This window comes from Myotis yumanensis, unplaced genomic scaffold (assembly GCF_028538775.1).
Source record: "Myotis yumanensis isolate MYYU_CA2020_CCGP unplaced genomic scaffold, mMyoYum1.0.hap1 SCAF_19, whole genome shotgun sequence".
NCBI lineage: Eukaryota > Metazoa > Chordata > Mammalia > Chiroptera > Vespertilionidae > Myotis > Myotis yumanensis.
In genome coordinates this window covers 26,040,726-26,062,456 of record NW_027223770.1, presented here as the reverse complement: position 1 = coordinate 26,062,456, position 21,731 = coordinate 26,040,726, and the positions used below count along the sequence as shown (strand labels likewise).

Genomic DNA, 21,731 nt, shown 5'->3' with positions numbered 1-21,731 from the left:
AACATTTGAACTCATATTATCTCAATCGATATTCTGACAGAGCCTTTCACCGAATCTAAAACATATTTCTAATAAGAACCCCTCAGATAGAAGCAGAGACGTTTACAATAGGGAAACTTCACTCGCTCCACAGACATGAGACTTCGTCCTACAGCAGCTCTTGGCTAATGGGTTAGGAGGACATCGCCACAACCAGCAGGAACAGGCCCGTGGGACTCTCACTCTGCTATGAGTCAGCATGACTCAGCACGTTTAGACAATGAAGAAAACAGGAAGAGATCAGTGGTTAGACCTTAGCGTGGATGGAATGGACAGGAGTCATTCCCACAGCCCCAAAGGTCTGATATACTAACCGGACAATCCATGGGCCGCGCTGCCTGTCCCTCCTGGAGCCAATTCAGCAGAGACAGGGTGGAATCATATGAGTGTTTATTCCCATCCTGCCGCAGCCTGGGAGAGGAGTGGGTCACCCACAGAAATCTGCTCTGCCCCCCATAAACCCGCTGCTTGTATTGGGGAGAAGGACAAGGATTACAGGGGACGTAGGCAAATAGTGTCCCAAATGGGCACTTCACAGGTAATGGGGCCTGGAGATTCGCAAAGGCCTGTGGGTGTGCAAAGGCCTTGCAGTTCTGGGTTCTGCAACAAGGTTGTTAATCTTTCCATGATCACAGGCAGCTCCCTGATGGGGAGAACGGGTCACATTCACAGGTGAGCTCCCAGGTCCCAGAAGCAACTCCCAGCCAGGTGAGAAGGTGCCTCCTTTAATCAGAACAAAGCAGCCACAGTGAACCGAGCAGGATTCCTATTTCTTAGAATTCCAGCCGGTCCCCTGCATTCCATTTGGGCCCCTGTCAGTACAGCCTGGGACCTAGTGGACACTATGGAGGTGCTCCACTCAGACACAGCTGGACCCTGGGGCCCTGGTCCTGCCCTGACCCATCGTGGACTCGGACTGGGCCTGGACAGTAGACTGGGCTTGTCAGGGAGTGGGGTCTGCTAGGGGAGCCCCGATTCAAGAGGGACAGCAGGTTTTTGTCTCAGTTCCTCACAGGCCTGCAGCACTGTGCGACTGTTAAGAGTCTTATTCCATGCTGAGCAGTAATAGTCGGCCTCGTCCTCAGCCTGTAGCCCCGTGATGGTCAGGGTGCCTGATCTGCCAGACTTGGAGGCAGAGAATCGATCAGGGACCCCTGAGGGTCGGTTGCTATCACCATAGATAATGCATTTGGGGGCCTTTCCTGGGAGCTGTTGGTACCAGGACACATATTCATCCCCGATGTTGGAGCTGCTTCCAGTGCAGGAGATGGTGACCCTCTGGCCCAAGGACCCCGACACTGAGGATGGCTGAGTCACCACAGACTCGGCCCAGGATCCTGCAAGAGGGGAAGACACAGAGTTGGTGAGTCTGGGTCTAGAGACAAGAGGAGGAAGCAGGGCCCATGTGTCTTCCCAAGGCCCCTTCCCCGTCCCCTCATCCAGTCACCTGTGCAGTGAGCCAGGAGGGTGAGGAGGAGAAGGGCCCAGGCCATGGTGGAGGTCATCCCTGAGTCCTGCTCCTGAGGCCCCACAGCTGAAGCAAAGCTCCCCACACCTCTCCCTTCCCCTCTTCATAGTCTGCGGGAGGGAGGGTCCTGTTATGCAAATGAGACCCCATCTCTCTGATTCCTCCCTGGGCCCTGGGCAGGTGCCTCTGCCTGAGGATGGCCCTGGGTGTGTGCAGGGCGGGTGTGTGGGGCCCGTTGCTAAGGGAACCACAGCTGTGAGCCCTGAGAAGGGGCACCAGATGGTGTCAGGAGGTTGTCCCCAGTCAAACCCTGCAGATCCCTCAGGAGGGAGCTCAGTGCGCCCTCTAGTGTCCAGGCTCAGACACGCCATTGAGTGACATGTGGACCAGAACCCATGAGAGGCCACCTCTGCCTTCCCACTGCTCTGCCCACTGCCCCTGCCCTAGGGCCAGGCCAGGGTCCCCTCTATGGCCTCCCCTCACCTCGGGGCACCTTCAGTCTCTACTCGGCATCCTCAGGGGGAGTCTGACCACAGCTCCTGGACTGGTCAGTGGTCAGGACTGAGGTGGGGTCTCTGACATAAACTCTACACCAGTGTCGGGTCCAGAGCAGTGACCAACCCCATGGGGGCGTGTCCCCTTCTGCGCGGGACTCGGGTTCTTTCCTCTCTGGTGGCTGGAGGTCTCCTTCCTATGCCTTCCCAGCCGAAGTGAGGGCATGGGGCCCTTCCCTAGGTTTGGGGAGGTGGCAGAGAGAAAGCCCTCATGTGCCTTCGTGGTGGGCGATGCTGGGTAAAACTTGATCACCTGTCAATATGTCCACCTGCAAGAAACCATCGCTCTCCACGAACCGTGGGCTGTGGTTCACTCCTAGGATCTGTTCTCAACTCTCAGTCAGACGTGGGCTTTTATATGAGAGAGGAAAACAGGAAATGCAGAAAATTCTAGGCAGAATTTTTAAATTTCTGTGCTAGGGCTTTATTTTAAACCTTTATATATTAGTCACCACTCACCCAACTTAAAATGCATGTATGTTATTATATGTAAAAGTCACAATAAGGCTGATTTAAAAATTCTAGGATTATGCAAATTGGAAATTGTTGTTAGAGGAATTGATGGAAAAGCATTGGTAACGGAACGCCTTCTGCTCCGGGTTGAAAGCTGTGAATTGACGTTTTCTAACATCACTTTACATCTCAGTGGTGAGTTGGGAGCTGTGCCCTGTGGTCGGGTCCTGCCGGTTGGAAATCCCCAGTCGCTGCCCAGTGACCCCCACGAGGAGTTTCTAGGAGCTTCCATCCGTCCCAGGAAGAGAAGCACCTGCCACAGTCAGAGCTCCCAGGACACAGCGGTGTTGGCTCCAGGCCTGACTCTGGGCGGCACAGCCACAGTCACTGCCCCTGGCGTCCAGCACCCGCAGGACAGAACGTGTCCTCTCAGCCCCCCAGCGGCCCTCTGGTTCTGTCCCGGGAGAACCCTAACTCATACACAGCCTTTCCCGCTGGCCTTTGCACTGGCCTGTTCTGCGGAACAGTCTCTGCTAAGGGGAAGCAAAGGGAAGTCTGTGCTCTGTGTCCTACACAGTCCCTGAGGGTCACAGTCACAGGAAGCGAAGGAGCAGGAATACCACATCCCGCCATGCATCCCTGCCCCTTCTCAATGCCCCATAGGCCAGGCCCCCTGCACCCCGTCTGTCCCCGGGGAGACCCCCACTCTACCCAGGAAAAGTCCGGGCAGATCTGGAAGTGAATGGTGGTTTTTCCGAGAAAGGCCTTCGACTTTCCATCCTGGATTCACAGACGCGGGTTCCCTTGACCAGCCTTGGGAATGCAGGCAGGAACCCCGAGACCAGTTCTGAGCCACTGGGTCGCAATCCTTACTCAGCAAGATGCAGGTCACAGAGTCCTACACGGGAGTGAGGCGAAATCACACACATGTCACCGCAGGTGCACACTGCAGGCTCCGCACCCAGGGGCACCCGTCTCGGGCCTCCTGCACCCACACACTGTCCCTCGGCCCTCGGGGCAGCGTCTCCCCACCTGGTCTGTGTCTCTCCTGACACTAAAGCTGCAGGCCTTGTCTCACCTCGATGGGTTCCTGTAACTTCGCATCTGCTTCCCCCGAGGCCCCTTCCCCAGGTGCCGGCAGGTCACGTGGAGCCAGAGGGTTACTCCCAGGACCATTGTTTAATTTATAGCTTTTCTTACAGCTTTCATGTCCCCGCTGAAATGTTCTACCTCATTCTTCACTGAAAGTGTGTTCTACCTGAAGACCTTGCAGTTATTATTTATTCAGTTTGGGGGGAACTGTTATCGTAACTACACTGAGTATATTGAACCACAAAGTGGGATGTCTACTTAAGTTTAATGTTCTTGCCCCGGCTGGTGTTCTCAATGGTTAGAGCATTAGCCCAAGCACTCAAGGGTCGCAGGTTCAATTCCTGATCAAGGGCATGTACCAGTGTTGTAGGCTCAATCCCTGGCCTGGTTGGGGTGCATGCGGAAGGCAACCAATGGATGTTTTTCTCTCTCTCTCCCTCTTTCTCTCTCCCCCTCCTTCCCACCATTACAATTACACTCTCTCTGAAAACCAATGGAAAAAATATTCTTGGGTGAGAGTTAACAAACAAAACATAGTTTAATTTCCTTGTCATGTTTTACACTTTTCATTATATAAGACGCCGTCCCCCACTCCCATATTTTATGTTGTTACAAATCACACTGTAACAAAACAAGCAGGTTCTCCTTCTGGTCACAACAAAAGCCAAACTAGGAGACAGGTGATGGTGCAAAAGGAAAGTGGCTTATTCAGGTGATGTGCAACCTGGGAGAATGGCAGGCTCCTGTCTCAAAAATCACCTCCACTTCCTGCTCAAGCCTGCCGTTCATCTATATATATAAAAGCCCAAGCCATCAGACTACCGGTAGCTATGACACGCACAGACCACCAGGGGGCACACGCTCAACGCAGGAGCTGCCAAGCTACAGTGACTTGGCAGCTGCGGTTTCGGGTTATGCAGCCAGAACCAGAGAGGAGGGAGCCTGATTCCGGGGTGGGTCACCCGAGAACTGCCCCCTCACAATATGGGACCCCCCGGGGGATGTCGGAGAGCCAGTTTCGGCCCAATCCCCACAGGCCAGGCCAAGAGATTACACCAGTGCATGAGTCCGTGCACTGGGCCTCTAGTATAGTGATAAGGAGGGGAAGTTGTGTGTTTTTTTGCTATCCAATTATCTTGCTTGCTTTCAGTGCACTGGGGGATGTCCATTCATGTTTCTAGCTCTTGGCATGCTCAGTGTAAGAACCTCTCCCGGAGCCATCTTGGCCAATGTGGGAGACTCCCTGGTGCTCCCTGTCTATGGTTGTGGGGAGGAGAGGGCTGCAGGAACCACCTCCAGAAGCTTGGAGATGCCATATCCCTCATCCCACCTCTAGACCCGGGACACGGCGCCTGCATAACCGTGGAGCCAGTTAGAGTCCATGGGGCACTCCTGGTGCTTCGTTGAGTCTGAGTAGTAGGACAGCAGGTACCAGGGAGGGCTCCCTGGCTTCTGCCTCGTGGAGGGAGAGAACTCTGTCCACTTTCATCCCACGAGCACACGCACCACAGCAGTGGGGTGCTCGGGTTCCGGAACCACAGGGCACGCGGCGGGCACACAGCCCCCTTCTTCCTGCAACTCCCACCACAGCCACCATCCGGAGTGGCGCCTGAGAGTGGCGCCTGACAGCCACCATCCGGAGTGGTGCCTGGTCCGGGCGTTTCCCTGGGGGTCATCAGGCTCACTGTCATTTCAAGAGAAAATGGGCAGCTCTGAGGTGTGATCACAGATGGATGAACAGGCAACATTTCAGCGTCGTCATGATTTTTTGTTGTTGTTGTATTTCTTTTTTTTTTTTTTTTAATGTATTTTATTGATTTTTTACAGAGAGGAAGGGAGAGAGATAGAGAGTTAGAAACATCGATCAGCTGCCTCCTGCACATCTCCTACTGGGGATGTGCCTGCAACCCAGGTACATGCCCTTGACCGGAATTGAACCTGGGACCTTTCAGTCCGCAGGCCGACGCTCTATCCACTGAGCCAAACCGGTTTCGGCTGTTGTTGTTGTATTTCTGTTTCATTTGTCCTTAGGCTTCAGAAACGGGCATGGAGAAATGGGAGTGGGCCCATCAGACGCAAACCATGCGTGGGTTAATAGAGTGTGCACACATGCGAGCTACTGTTAAATGTTTACGTGGTCACGAGACAAGCAGGCCGCAGTTTTTGTCCCACTTCCCCATCTGGGTGGGTCACCGTGGGAAGCGCCACCGTGGGAGATCAGACAGTAATAGTCGGCCTCGTCCTCGGGCTGCAGCCCCGAGATGAGCAGGAGCCCCGCATTGGCCGAGGCGTCCTTGGACCCAGAGAAGCGGCTGGGGACCCCGGAGCCCAAACTTGGACTTGAGGAGTAAGACAAGAGGTACCGGGGACGGCTCCCTGGCTCCTGCTGGAACCAGAGTATGGTTTTATTAACAGCACTGACGTCACTTTTCAAGGTGCAGGGGAGTCTGGCCGTGGCTCCCAGAGATGCAGAGAGGGAGGGCGGCTGAGTCAGCACAGGCTGGGAGAGGGACCCTGTGGAAGCAGACACATGGGGGTGAGAAGAAGGGTCGGGGGGCAGGTGCTCTGGGTCCCCGAGGCCTGTCCCTACCTGTGCAGTGAGCGAGGAGCATGAGGAGCACAGGGGTCCAGGCCATGGTGAGCGCAGCCCGTTCCCAGGACACTGAGCTGGGGCTGGTCTTCCCAGACCTCTCTTATCCCCTCCCAGCTGGTCTCCCAGAGGAGGAGCTTCTCATGAAAATGTGCCCCCAGGCCGCACCCCTCTGTCAGAGGAGGTGCTTCTCATGTAAATGTGCCCCAGGCCCCGCCCCTCTGTCAGAGGAGGAGCTTCTCATGAAAATGTGCCCCCGGGCCCCGCCCCTCTGTCAGAGGAGGGGCTTCTCATGCAAATGTGCCCCGGGCCCCGCCCCTCTCCCAGGGTCACTGCCATTTATGACACAGGAACAGCCTGGCCTGTGTCTTCCTGCCTAGACCCCAGTGCCCACAGCGTATCTCCCAACCTGAACGTACAAGGAGGGTGGAGGGCAGAGTGAGGAATATGAGAGACAGTGGGTCACATTTCCATCCTTTTCTGGTCCTATTTGGACCCCACATCTCCCAGCCATGGGGTGACATTGTGACCAAGCCCAGTTCCCACTGGACAGGCCCTGTTACCTAAACCAGCAGACAACCCCCTTCCATAGACCATGATGGTGGCGGGGAGGCGGTGTGAGTTATGGGGTCCAGTCACCTTGACAGCAGGGGCTCCTGGTCAATGGGTCCGGAAAGAGCCTCTCTTCCTGGGGGTTCGTTGTGTATGTGCGGTGCCCGCGACTGCAGAGACATGAGGTTCTTGTGCAGAAAGCCAGCGTGTACGGCCTGGCATCTCACCCGGGACCACTTGGCCCACTTCCTCTGGAGCAGGCTCAGCATTTCCCCAGCAACTGGGGAGCATCCCCCACCATCCCGCGGCCCCAGAAGGGATTTCCCGGGCTCAGGCCCCCCTTTTCCCCTTAGAGAAACCCCTTCTCCCTGAGCGCACGACTGGACACTCAGGTGCCCGGCAAGGTTACAGGTGAGCTCTGGTCCGGGAGGTCATCCATCCGGGGCCCAGTCCTCACTCAGCATCTCCCATCCGGGTTACCTGGCTCTGCAGCGCGGTGCTCCCCGGGCAGCCGGCCCGCATCGGCGAGAAGGGGGAGCCGGGCTCAGGTGCAGTGAGCAAAGGACTCCAGCAAACGAATGGAATCAAGGGAGGGACCAGGGGAACCTTCAATTTACAGCGAAACTAGCAAGAAACCTGGGACCTCCCACCTGTGAGTGGCACCTGACCTGCGGGCAGTCAGGGGGACTGGCCCTTTAACTGTGGGTCTGACACCGTCTCTGGGCAGATGGTGTGAGGACTGAGTGCTGCTGTGGGACATCAGCTGGTGTCAGAGAACTGCTGTCGGGAAGAGAAATCCTCACACATCGGGGACCAGAGGGGTCAGGAGTGAAGTGCTCTGGGTGAGGAGCAAACAAGACTCAACAGGAGAAAGGAGCTGAGATTCTGACTCAGAAATGGTCCTTCTTGAGAGAATTTCCCCCAGACAGGGAAGGTGGGCTGGGCTCCATGACCACCCGCGTGTGCCCCTGGGACGCCTGTGCTGCTGCCACATCGTGTGTGACCTCCCTCCTCCCGGGGACACAGGACCCTGCAGAGGAGCCCAATGACAGAGGCCCCCACGGACGCTCCTCGCTGAAGGGAGGCTCAGAGCCACCACCTCGGGGCCCAGGGGTTTTTATCTCACTTCCTCGTCATCTGAGACACTGTGTGTGACTAAAGCTGCTCCCACTGCCATGATCTGCATTGCAATAATAGTCAGCCTCGTCCTCAGGCTGCAGCCCCGAGATGAGCAGAAACCCCACGTTGGCCGACGTGTCTTTGGATCCAGAGAAGCGTCTGGGGACCCCAGAAAAGTGGTACTTATCTGAGTCCGACTTATATCTCAGGAGAAATCTGGGAGGGCTCCCTGGCTTCTGCTGGAACCAGCGTATATGGTAGTCGCCAAAATTGGAGCCACTGCTGAGGGTGCAGGTGAGTATGGCGGTGGCTCCCGGAGATGCAGAGAGGGAGGGTGGCTGAGTCAGCACAGGCTGGGAGAGGGACCCTGCAGACACAGACACTCATGGGTGAAGGGACAGGGACCCAAGTAAATATTCTCAGAATTATTGACAACAGTAGAGTGGGTTTGGGGCCCAGTGTCTCCCAGGCCTGTCCCTACCTGTGCAGTGAGAGAGGAGCACAAGGAGCAGAGGAGTCCAGGCCATGGTGCTCACAGCCCTGAGTCCACAGTGGGGCTGGGCTGCCCAGGCCTCCTTTTCTCCCCCACCCTCTGCCAGAGGAGGGGCTGCCATGCAAATGAGGGTCCCTCCAGGGACTGCCCAGCCCCTCCCTGGGCCCTGGGGCTGGAGCTCAGCTCACACCCCAGACTGAGGAGCCTGGATATAGGCTCACCCCTTGGGGGGCCCTGGGAGGAAGCACCTGCTGAGACAGCACATCACTGAGCACAGGGCCCAGCCACAGGCCCAGGCTCCTATTAGTTAAGGTCCTTAAATTGCAGCTGCATTGGGACCACAGGGCGGTCCCACAGCGCCCCCTGCTGGTGGCAGCACACACCTGCCCTTGGCCCAAAGCCCTAGGGCCCAGCTGCACCTGCAGCTCAGAGGAGACTGTCTCTGGCCACACATCCTGGCCTGGTCCCAGGGCCTGTGACTCTGATGCACTGGAGCCTCCCTGCAGCGCCTCACTCCCAGGAGGAGTCCCGTCTGTGGGAGGAGCCATCATGGACACAAAGGACAGATTGATTAGGTTTCCCCTCCAGTGAAGATGGTGCAAAAGTCAGTGCACAGTGACCCTCATGTCCAATGTCTCAGACCAGGGACACCTTCCTCTGGTTACTGGGACTCACAGGGCTGTTCAGGGAATTTCCCGGAAACACACTCAGGGGCAAGTTCAAAGGAGGACTTTCCACCAGACCTTTCACATCATGAGATGCATGTGCAGGTTCACAGAGATCTGATGCAATGGACTTAGACACATCATGGCTTTTGCAGGCCTCACATTGGCCAGTGGCAGGTGTCACGGCTCATTCATTTCAGGAACTGACTTTTTATCACGTGTGTGGTGATCTGCATTTCTGTGTCCTGTGTTTCTTGTTAGGATTTTCTTAGTTGTCCTAAAATGTTTTATATTTAAATAAATCTTTCCCTGCTGTACTTCCTGACTGATTGTCCTCTTTCAGTGACAAATGTGAGATTGTGCTGGGTGTGCAAACTCTGGGACTGTCTGGGCAGTTTACCGCAGAAACCTCACTGAATGAAAACCTCCGCAGTAACTTGTCACTTTCTTCTGAAACCCTCACCTTAGGGCCCACGGGTTTTGGTCTCACTTCCTCCACATCTGAGACACTGTGTGTAACGATAGCTGCTCCCACTGCCATGACCTATAGTGCAGTAATAGTCAGCCTCGTCCTCAGGCTGCAGCCCCGAGATGAGCAGGAGCATCGCATTGGCGGACGTGTCTTTGGAACCAGAGAAGCGTTTGGGGTCCGCATAGCCATAATACTTCTCTGAGTCTGATTTATATACCAGGAGATAACGGGGAGAGCTCCCTGGCTTCTGCTGGTGCCAGGCTATCCAGTAACCACCAACACTGAAGCCACTGCTCAGGGTGCAGGTTAGTCTGGCTGTGGATCCCAGAGATGCAGAGACGGAGGGCGGCTGAGTCAGCACAGGCTGGGAGAGGGACCCTGCAGACACAGACACTTGTCAGTGATGGGCAGGGACCAGGGGACGGTTCCCAGGAGACTTAGCAGGAAGGGAAGAAGCCTGGTCCCAGGCCTGTCCCTACCTGTGCAGTGAGAGAGGAGCACGAGGAGCAGAGGAGTCCAGGCCATGGTGCTCACAGCCCTGAGCCCACAGTGGGGCTGGGCTGCCCAGGCCTCCTTTTCTCCCCACCCTCTGCCAGAGGAGGGGCTGCCATGCAAATCGGAGTCCCTTTAGGGACTGCCCAGCCTCTCCCTGTGCCCTGGGGCTGGAGCTCAACTCACACCCCAGACTGAGGGGCCTGGAGGTGGGCTCACCCCTTGGGGGGCCCTGGGAGGAAGCACCTGCTGAGACAGCACATCACTGAGCACAGGGCCCAGCCACAGGCCCAGCCACTGGCTCCGGTTCCTATTAGTTAAAGTCCTTAATGTGCAGCTGCATTGGGACGACAGGGCAGTCCCAAGGTGCCCCCTGTTGGTGGCAGCACACACCTGCCCTTGACCCAAAGCCCTGAGAGCCCAGCTGCACCTGCAGCTCAGAGGGGACTGTCTCTGGCCACACATCCTGGCCTGGTCCCAGGTCCTGTGACTCTGATGCACTGGAGCCTCCCTGCAGCGCCTCACTCCCAGGAGGAGTCCCGTCTGTGGGAGGAGCCATCATGGACACAAAGGACAGATTGATTAGGTCTCCCCTCCAGTGAAGATGGTGCAACAGTCAGTGCACAGTGACCCTCATGTCCGACGTCACAGCCCGGGGACACCTTCCTCTGGTTACTGGGACTCACAGGGCTGTTCAGGGAATTTCCGGGAACACACTCAGGGGCAAGTTCAAAGGAGGACTTTCCACCAGACCTTTCAGGTCATGAGATGCATGTGCAGGTTCACAGAGATCTGATGCGATGGACTCAGACACATTATGGCTTTTGCAGGCCTCACATTGGCCAGTGGAAGGTGACACAGCTCATTCATTTCAGGAACTGACTTTTTACCACATGTGTGGTGATCTGCATTTCTGTGTCCTGTGTTTCTTGTAAGGATTTTCTTAGTTGTCCTAAAAATTTTTTATATGTAAATAAATCTTTACCTACTGTACTTCTGACTCATTGTCCTATTTAGTGACAAATGTGAGATTGTGAAGTGTTTGCAGACTCCGTGACTGTCTGGGCAGTTGACCGCAGAACCCTCACTGAATGAAAACCTCAGCAGAACTTGTCACTTTTCTCTGAATCCCTCACGTGAGGATGAACCCTGACCTATGACCTGAGGAGCCCGAGGGAGAGGAGGAGGTGAGGGAGGCAGCAGCAGAGGAGGGAAGAGGAGGAGGGAGGGTGTCACTGAGAGTCTGTGCTGGTTGTGACCAACCTTCTGTGGGTTTGATCAGAGAAGGAGAAGGTTGTGCCCAAGACCAGGGTGAACACTAACATGTCAGACATGATGGGTCAGTGGTGACACAGGCTTCACACACATGACATTAATCTGTGGGGAGCATGGCTGTCCGGGTGACCATGTGCAGTTGCAGACACAGGATGTGAGCTGATAGGAAACATATGCTGGTCTCAGCTTCTGGCCCCGGCACAGGCTCCTGAACCCTTGTCACTCCCTGGGGGACCGGCGGGCCTTTTGCTGATGAGGGGACGCTGGGTGGGCTCCTGGGTGAGGTCAGGCCACTCGGGAGACCAGGGAGGATTAGAAGCTTGGAAGCCTCACACCTGCTCCCCATTCACTTGAAGAAGAGAGGGCTCAGGTCAGTTAGCAAATTCATCAAACCCAAGGGAGGAATTAAGGGAACCTTCGATGGATAGCCAAGAAGTTGTGTGAAACCTGGGCCCTCCCTCCTGTGAGCGGCACCTGACCTGCGGGCAGTCAGGGGGACTGGCCCTTTAACTGTGGGTCTGACACCGTCTCTGGGCAGATGGTGTGAGGACTGAGTGCTGCTGTGGGACATCAGCTGGTGTCAGAGAACTGCTGTCGGGAAGAGAAATCCTCACACACTGGGGTCCAGAGGGGTCAGGAGTGAAGGGCTCTGGGTGAAGAGCAAACAAGACACAAGAGGAGGAAGGAGCTGAGATTCTGACTCAGAAATGGTCCTTCTTGTTAGAATTTCCCCAGACCCAGGAGGGAGGGCGGGGCTCCATGACCACCCGCGTGTGCCCCTGGGACACCTGTGCTGCTTCCACATCCTGTGTGACCTCCCTCCTCCTGGGGACACAGGTTCCTGGAGAGGAGCCCAATGACACAGGCCCCCACAGACCCTCCTCGCTGAAGGGAGGCTCAGAGTCACCACCTCGGGGCCCAGGGGTTTTTGTCTCACTTCCTCGTCATCTGAGTCACTGTGCTGCACGGTAGCTGCTCCAACCGCCCTCATCTGTAGCGCAGTAATAGTCGGCCTCGTCTTCAGGCTGCAGCCCCGAGATGGTCAGGAGCCCCCCATTGGCCGAGGTATTTTTGGATCCAGAGAAGCGACTGGGAAGCCCTGAGCGATGCAGCTTTTCTAAGTCTGAATTGAAAGTCAGGAGAAACTGGGGATGGCTCCCAGGCTTCTGCTGGAACCAGGCTATCCAGTAATCGCCAACACTGAAGCCACTGCTCAGGGTGCAGGTGAGTGTTGCTGTGGCTCCCGGAGATGCAGAGAGGGAGGGCGGCTGAGTCAGCACAGGCTGGGAGAGGGACCCTGCAGACACAGACACTTGTCAGTGATGGGCAGGGACCAGGGGACGTTTCCCAGGAGACTGAGCAGGAAGGGAAGAAGCCTGGTCCCAGGCCTGTCCCTACCTGTGCAGTGAGAGAGGAGCACGAGGAGCAGAGGAATCCAGGCCATGGTGCTCACAGTCCTGAGCCCACAGTGGGGCTGGGCCGCCCAGGCATCCTTTTCTCCCCCACCCTCTGCCAGAGGAGGGGCTGCCATGCAAATAGGAGTCCCTCCAGGGACTGCCCAGCCCCTCCCTGGGCCCTGGGACTAGAGCTCAGCTCACACCCCAGACTGAGGGGCCTGGAGGTGGGCTCACCCCTTGGGGGCCCTGGGAGGAAGCACCTGCTGAGACAGCACATCACTGAGCACAGGGCCCAGCCACAGGCCCAGACTCCTATTAGTTAAGGTCCTGAATGTGCAGCTACATTGGGACCACAGGGCGGTCCCACAGCGCCCCTGCTGGTGGCAGCACACACCTGCCCTTGAACCAAAGCCCTGAGAGCCCAGCTGCACCTGCAGCTCAGAAGGGACTGTCTCTGGCCACACATCCTGGCCTGGTCCCAGGGCCTGTGACTCTGATGCACTGGAGCCTCCCTGCAGCGCCTCACTCCCAGGAGGAGTCCCGTCTGTGGGAGGAGCCAGCATGGACACAAAGGACAGATTGATTAGGTTTCCCCTCCAGTGAAGATGGTGCAAAAGTCAGTGCACAGTGACCCTCATGTCCGACGCCACAGCCCAGGGACACCTTCCTCTGGTTACTGGGACTCACAGGGCTGTTCAGGGAATTTCCCGGGAACACACTCAGGGGCAAGTTCAAAGGAGGACTTTCCACCAGACCTTTCAGGTCATGAGATGCATGTGCAGGTTCATGGAGCTCTGATGCGATTGACTCAGACACATCATGGCTTTTGCAGGCCTCACATTGGCCAGTGGAAGGTGTCACAGCTCCTTCATTTCAGGAACTGACTTTTTATCACGTGTGTGGTGATCTGCATATCTGTGTCCTATGTTTCTAGTTACGATTTTCTTACTTGTCCTAACATTTATATATATATATATATATATATATATATATATATATCGAGAGAGAGAGAGAGAGAGGTAATATGCTAATTAGCCCGGACGCCTTAACAGTCACGACAGGTCATGTAAAGACTGCCTGTGCAGGAGAGGCCCACAGTGGACACTGACATGGGCCGGGGGCTGCTCCAGCCGCGGGGCACCAGCAGTTACACTTCTGCACATGAGCTGTAGAGGAAACACCTTTTTTGAAAGCTCATTGGTTAGCTCCCTGTACACCACTCGCAGTGTCTTCGTAACTTGGGTAATAAGAATACAAGAAGATGATCTAGGGTTTATCCACCCCACTCCTGGAGGAAAAAACGAAGGTCCGCTGCTGGAGGGGCTAAGAAATGTCATATCCTGACATTTTCATAGCCAGTATGGCTCAGTGAATAGAGCCTCAGCCTGCGGACCGCAGGGTGCAGATTCGATTCTGACAAAGGGCATGTGCCTAGGTTGCAGGCTCCTCCCTGGCCGGGGCCCAGGTCAGGGCTCATGCAGGAGGCAACCAATCGAAGTGTCCCTCTCACATTGATGTTTTTCTCTGTCTTTCCCTCTCTCTTCCATGCTCTCTAAAAATCAATGGGAAAATATCCTCAGATGAGGATAAAAAAAAAGAAGGAAAGAAATGTCATAGCCTATGAAAGAGAAATCTTGAAAATGTCTAAAGAAAGTTGTTATTTTTTCATGGTGAAGGGACTGGAGTCTGTGTTGATGAAAACACCTCGGCAGCTGTGGCAGCCGGAAGTGGCAGCGGCAGCAGGGTGATGAGGGTGGCACCTTCCCCTGATCAGCCGGTCACCTCCCACAGAGGGAGGCCACACTCTGGCTTAAGCCGTCAGTAGGACATTCCCTGAGGGCTCCAGGACTGTGAGAAGGGACAAGCTGGGATGAGGGACAACCCTCCAGTGCACAAATTTCGTGCACCGGGCCTCTAGTTTTAAATAAAACTTTACCTGCTGTACTTTCTGACTCATTGTCCTGTTTTACTGACAAATGTGAGATTGTGATGTGTGTGCAGATGTGGTGGACATCTGGGCAGTTGAACGCAGAAACCCTCTCATCCTCACTGAATGGGAAACACAGCAGGAACTTGTCTCTTTGCCATGAAACCACGTAAGGTGAACATGGAGTTAAGACCAGAAGAGCCCAAGGGAGAGATGAGGAGGTGAGGGAGGCAGCAGCAGAGGAGAGAAGAGGGGAAGGAGGGTGTCACTGAGAGTCTGTGCTGGTTGTGACCAACCTTCTGTGGGTTTGTTCAGAGAAGGAGAAGGTTGTGTCCATGACCAGGGTGAACACTAGCAAATCATATATGTGGAATCATTAGTAACACAAGGTTCACACACATGTAATTAATTTGTGGGTGAGCATGACTATCTGGGTACCATGTGCAGGTGCAGACACAGGATGTGAGCTGATAGGAAACATACGCTGGTCTCGGCCCCTGGCCCCGGCACAGGCTCCTGAACCCTTGTCACTCCCTGGGGGACGGGCGGGCCTTTTGCTGATGAGGGGACGCTGGGTGGGCTCCTCGGTGAGGATGGGCCACTGGAGAGGCCGGGGAGGATTAGAAGCTTGGAAGCCTCACACCTGCCCCCCATTCTCTTGAAGGAGAGAGGGCTCAGGTGTAGTTAGCAAATTCAACGAACCCAAGGGAAGAATTGTGGGAAACTTTGCTGTATCACCAAGAAGTTGTGTGATAGTTGGGACCCCCCCCCCCCCACCTGTGATTACCACCTTGTGGAACTGGCCCTTTAACTGTGGGACCGACACAATCTCCAGGAAGAGGCCCCCATAGACTCTCCTCGCTGAAGGGAGGCTCAGAGCCAGCACCTCTGGGCCCAGGGGTTTTGGTCTCACTTCCTCGTCATCTGAGACACTGTGTGTAACTGTAGCTGCTCCCACTGCCAATGGGTACAGCACAGTAATAGACAGCGTCGTCCTCAGGCTGCAGCCCCGAGATGGTCAGGAGCCCCGCATTGGCCGAGGCGTCTTTGGATCCAGAGAAGCGGCTGGGGACCCCGGGGCCCTGGTCCTTATTTGAGTCTGAGTAGTAGGCCAGGAGGTACCGGGGAGGGCTCTCTGGCTTCTGCTGGTACCAGTGTATCCTGATATCAACAACATTGAAGCCACTGCTCAGGGTGCAGGTGAGTCTGGCTGTGGCTCCCAGAGATGCAGAGAGGGAGGGTGGCTGAGTCACCTCAGGCAGCTGGGAGAGGGACCCTGCGGACACAGACACTTGTCAGTGATGGGCAGGGACCAGGGGACGTTTCCCAGGAGACTGAGCAGGAAGGGAAGAAGCCTGGTCCCAGGCCTGTCCCTACCTGTGCAGTGAGAGAGGAGCACGAGGAGCAGAGGAGTCCAGGCCATGGTGCTCACAGCCCTGAGCCCACAGTGGGGCTGGGCTGCCCAGGCCTCCTTTTCTCCCCTACCCTCTGCCAGAGGAGGGGCTGCCATGCAAATAGGAGTCCCTCCAGGGACTGGCCAGCCCCTCCCTGGGCCCTGGGGCTGGAGCTCAGCTCACACCCCAGACTGAGGGGCATGGAGGTGGGCTCACCCCTTGGGTGGCCCTGGGAGGAAGCACCTGCTGAGGCCACACACAGGTCCCCACTCAGCTGACTTTTTTAAGCCACAGAAGACACAGCGGCTGATTCCCCATCAGTGAGCTCAGGGCCCAACTGCCAGGCCCAGGCTCGTGAATGGTCCTCAATGAGCAGCTGGTGGAAGGCCCACAGCGCCTCCTGCTGGTCACAGGACACACACCTTCTCATGGACCATAACCCAGAGAGCCCAGCTGGTGAGTTCAACTCACCAGGTCATTGCCTCTATCCACACACCCATGGTTTGATTTCCAGGTACTTTGATTTTAATACATTGTCGGTGTATACTTCCTCTTATGTATTACTGAACTCTATTTTCTAATAGTATCTTCAGAGATTTTATGTCTTTATTTGTGAATAATATCTTGTTATTTTCATGTTTTTGTATCAGGAAGTGGTGGGCACCAGCTCTTGATCAATACATTTAAGAAGAATCAATATTGTAACGAAATTCAGTGTTTCTATCCACAGATTAGGAATACCTGTTTATTTATTCGAGTTTTCTTTCCTTTCTCTTGCAACGTTTTATAGCTTTCCATGTTTAACACTTTATTTTTCTCAGACGCACCCTGTAGCATTTCTCAGTTATATAACTATGAACGGTGTTGTTTTGTTTTTTAAAGCTGCAGTCAGCTCTTCTGGGGGTGTCTCTTCCTGTGCAGAAGCTTTTTAGTTTGATGTAGCCCAGTCTTATATTTTTGCCTTTCCTTCCCCTGCCTATGGGTTGAATTAATAAAATCTTCTCTGAGATCCATAAGCTTAGCATCTATGTTTTGCTCTATGCAGTTTATTGTTTCCGGCTTTATTTCAGGTCTGTGTGAGGTCATCTTTCAACATGAGGACAGCGGTAATCTGGCTTCATCCTCTGGCCTGTGGCTTTCCCGTTTTCCCAGCACCGTTGGTGGGAGAGGCTTTCTTTTCTCTCTTGTATGTGTTTTGCTCCTTTGTCAAGAAGCATTTGCCCGTAAACATGTGCGTTTATTATTCTGGGCTCTCCGCTCTGTTCCCTTGGTCTGTGTGTCTGTTTCTTTTCTTTTCTTTTTTGGTCAATACCGTGTTGTTCTGATGATCGTCGCCGTGTAGTGTAATTGGAAGTCAGTGTAATTTGTGAATGACAGCTCTGGCTTTGTTCTTTGTTTATCCCGATGGCATCGGCTCTTTGGGGTCCTGTGAAGGGAGGAGGCTGAGACCAACCTGGTCTGGGACTCCCTAAGGTCACAGGGGGCGCCTGGCAGAGGAACCCAGACTAGGAACAGGTGGCTGGGTTTGCAGCTCAGAGAATACCCTGCAGATCCTCTCCAGACCTGTCTTGCAGCGCCCCCTGCTGCCCCAGGCGGGGATTCCTCCAGGTGAGAGAGGAGAGGCCAGGAGCCCAGAGAGGAACCAGCCTTCCTCACACCTTGTCCACAGAGACCCCACCCCGACCCCAGCAAGGGGAACCAATCAACTCCTCATCTCTATGCTGCCTCCTCATTGCCACACCTTAGCCCAGCGGTTCTCAACCTGTGGGTCGCGACCCCTTTGGCGATCGAACGACCCTTTCACAGGGGTCGCCTAAGACCATCCTGCATATCAGATATTTATGTGACGATTCATAACAGTAGCAACATGACAGTGATGAAGTAGCAACGAAAATAATTTTATGGTTGGGTCACAACATGAGGAACGGTATTTAAAGGGCCAGAGGGTTGAGAACCACTGCCTTAGCTCGTCCTTCAAAGTGCTATTCCCTGAGCAGGCAAGCTTCCGGGCAGCAACTCTATCAGTTCACAGGCTGTGGGGTGAGCCATAGAACCTGCCCTGAGTGGGAATTTGCCCCCCTCCTGCATAGAAGAAGGAGACGGGATGGAGTCAGGCTGTTCCAGGCTCCAGGGGTTGGTTGGCCGGCACTCACCTGAGCTGCTGTTCTTTGGGCCTCACACCCGTCTGCAATGGGAACGGAGAGAGTGTAGAACTTTGTCATGGTTTTCTTCCTCTTTGCATCCCACGCTTGAAAAACCCCTCACGGAGGGAAGCAGTGAGAGGAGGTCTCTTATAGGTTCATGGGCTTTGTTAAAGGTTAAACATATTAACTGCACACCTGGTCTGGACAGAAAGTGTGCTCCACACTCTGGTCAGAGGAGAGTCTGTGTAGTGGGGTCCCGGGTTCTCTGACCTCACGCCAGTTCGATGTGGTTGTTTGTCTGACAGATGGGAGGACAGAGCACAGAGAGAAGCCACCTCGTCCCCTTTGTCCAGCTCAATGGCGTGAACAGGAGTCAAAGCCACAGGCCTCCTAGTCGCTGAGCACTTGGCGGTTCTCAGACCCAGGTGGTTCCCCTGCCCCGGGGGTCACTGGGCGATGTCTGCAGGAGTACGTGTCCGCCATGGCTTAGAGAAGAGGGTGCTACTGGATCCTGAGCCGGGGAGCACAAAGGATGTTTCTAGATGCCACACATGCACCTGACAGCTTCCCCCACAGGAGTGAGGGCTAAGAAACCCCGTTCTCACTAACTCAGCTCCGTGAAGTGAGCGCAAAGCCATCAGAAGACCGTCCATCAACACATGGAAGGACATGTTCACATTATGGAACTAAAATAGGGGAACTCATGAAAATTCACACTCTAGCATGGCGGCAGAGACAGGAGAGAGCCCGCTCCTTGTGGGTGTGGGAGGAGTGCAGCCCAGGACAGCAGGCTCTGAGGAGTTTTTGTCTCACTTCCCCAGGGGCCTGAATCACTGTGCTCATAACCAGACTGACAGTAATAGTCAGCCTCGTCCTCGGGCTGCAGCCCCGAGATGGTCAGGTGGGCGGCATTGGAGGAGCTGTCGATGGAGCCAGAGAACCGATCGGGGACCCCCGAGGGTCTTTGGTTATCTCTGTAGATCACCATGGTGGGCGCCCTGCCCGAGCGCTGCTGGTACCAGTGCAGATAGTTGTCCCCGATGCTGCCGCTGCTGCGGGTGCAGGAGATGACGGCCTTCTGTCCCGGAGACCCCGACACAGACGGGGGCTGAGTCAGCACAAACTGGGCCCAGGACCCTGCAAGGAGGGGGCGACACACACATCAGAGGGGACAGCACAGACCCCTGGCCCAGGGAGGGAGGGAGAGGTCATGCTCCTGGGTGACAGTCAGGTGCCCACCCAGAACCCCCTCAGGCACCACCTGTGCAGTGAGCCAGGAGGGCGAGGAGAAGGGGAGCCCAATCCATGGTGCACACGCCCCCACACTCTGCTTCCTGAGCCGCACAGCCAGGCTGAGCCCTCACCTTCTTATGAGCCCTGATCCCCAGGGGGAGGCTCCATGCAAATCTCCCCCTGTCTGCAGGCTGCTCAGCTCCTCCTTCACACTTGGCCTTGGTCCCACCAGAGAGAAAAGCCTGAGATGGGGCCTTATTCCCACAGAAGACCTGCCTGAGGCGGGGGGCGGGGCGGGGAGGTGACACAGCTCAGCTACTGGGGAGCAGCCAGCAGGGGAGTCTACCACAGCGCCCCCTGGGGGACACAGGGCGCAGGTCAGCCCTTGGGGAGTGAGAGGGAAGCATGAGGAGGAGAGGGTGCAGGCCAGGGGCACACATCTGGGTGAAGGGTGGACTCGGGCAGCCCTGCGCCCCCCTGGCAGCCTTGCCCAGGAAAGGGCTGGGCGTGGAGGTCTGGCCCCACTTCCCTCTGGCCGCCCCTCTCCCTGCGCAATAATAAGGCCCTGGGCTCCCTCTGTGGTTGGAGGAGGCTGACAGCTGGTCCCGCTGTCCCCTGGGAGCAGCCTGGAGAGGCCGCTGCTGGGCAGCCCCTGTCGGGAGGTGGGAGCAGGAGCTTCTGCTCAGAAGCCTCTGGGACCGCATGTCCCTCTGTGAGCACAGAGCTCAGTCCCGGGCTGGGCGGTGCCTGACCTACCCGCACGGGGCCTCCCTCAGACCCCAGATGGCCCCGCGGCTCCTGCCCCTCCTGCCGCGGTCACGCTCTGGCCTGTCCCATGGCTCTGACTTCCTGTCCTCTGCCCTGGCCGCGGGCTGGTCACAGGGATTTAGAAGCCTGTGTGGCCAGAGCTGCCACCACTTCCAATGGGCCTCAGATTTGTGTGTGTTTGTTGATCCTCACCCGAGGGTCTGTTCCCATTGATGTTTAGGGAGAGTGGAAGGGAGAGGGAGGGACAGAGAAACATCGAGGTGAGAGAGACACGTCGATTGCTTGCCTCCTCCAGGTGGACCAACCAGGCCCAGGCAGGGAGGAGCCTGCAATGGAGGTACATGCCCTTGACCTGAATCAAACCAGGGGCCCTTTGGTCATAGCCTGATGTTCTACCCACTGAGCAATCTGGCCAAGACCTAATGTGCGTAATGTTAATACAGTCAGTGTGCTGTAGACACTGACACCTTATAGGGGAATAACTCAGTAAATAAATCAGAAGCAAGTGGAACGATGCTGGAGAAGTGAGCTGTTGCCTGAGAAACCCTCCATTTAGGATGGACAGGGAGTTAAAAGAGCGGATTATTCCAGACAATGTTACCTCTTCTTGTTTTTTTACATTAAATATTTCTTAATTATTGAATTACAGCAGGAACTTGTCCCTTTTCCCTGAAACCCTCATGTGAGGATGGAGTCAAGAGCTGGGGATTCTGAGGGAGAGGAGGCAGTGAGGAGGCAGCAGCAGAGGAGGGAAGAGGAGGAGGGAGGGTGTCACTGAGAGTCGGTGCTGGTTGTGACCAGCCTTCTGTGGGTTTGACCAGAGAAGGAGAAGGTTGTGTCCATGACCAGGGTGGACACTAACATATCAGACATGATGGGTCAGTAGTGACACAGGATTCGTACACATGACATTAATCTGTGGGGAGCATGGCTGTCTGGGTGACCATGTGCAGGTGCAGACACAGGATGTGAGCTGATAGGAAACATACGCTGGTCTCGGCCCCTGGCTCCAGCACAGGCTCCTGAACCCTTGTCACTCCCTGGGGACGGGAGGGCATTTGCTGATGAGGGGACGCTGGGTGGGCTCCTGGGTGAGGACGGGCCAGTGGAGAGGCCGGGGAGGATTAGAAGCTTGGAAACCCCTCACCTGCCCCCATTCGCTTGAAAGGGAGAAGGTTCAGGTGCAGTTAGCAAATTCACTGAACTGAATGGAGGGATGGTGGGAACGTTTGCTGTATCGCCAAGATAGTGGTTCTCAACCTTGGCTGCACATTAGAATCACCTGGGAATCTTTAAAATTCTGATTTCTGGGCCTCGTCCTCTGGAAATTCTGTTTCTCTGTTACTAATGTTGTGGCCCCACCCCATAACAAAGAAACAGAATTTCTGGAGGATGAGGCCCAGAAATCAGGATTTTAAAAAGATTCCCAGGTGATTCTAATATGCAGCCAAGGTTGAGAACCATTGAGCCAAGAGGTTGTGTGATTCTTAACCCCTCTACCTGTGATTGGCACCTTGAGGGACTGGCCCTTTAACTGTGGGTCCAACACCGTCTACAGCAGAGGACTCCACAGAAGCTTCTTGCTAATGGAGGTTCAGAGCCAC

General features: G+C 55.4%; 2 gene segments (V, D, J or C); both read right to left on the bottom strand.

Annotated features, from left to right (window-relative positions):
* Nucleotides 1-4,938: 4,938 nt before the first annotated feature.
* Nucleotides 4,939-6,242, bottom strand: LOC138998116 (immunoglobulin lambda variable 5-39-like). The segment is given in 4 exon segments: nucleotides 4,939-5,058; nucleotides 5,192-5,271; nucleotides 5,800-6,120; nucleotides 6,197-6,242. Coding segments are annotated over 4 exon segments (567 nt in total).
* Nucleotides 6,243-18,516: 12,274 nt separating this feature from the next.
* On the bottom strand, nucleotides 18,517-19,457 carry LOC138998115 (immunoglobulin lambda variable 6-57-like). The segment is given in 3 exon segments: nucleotides 18,517-18,611; nucleotides 18,940-19,263; nucleotides 19,388-19,457. Coding segments are annotated over 3 exon segments (465 nt in total).
* Nucleotides 19,458-21,731: the final 2,274 nt, after the last annotated feature.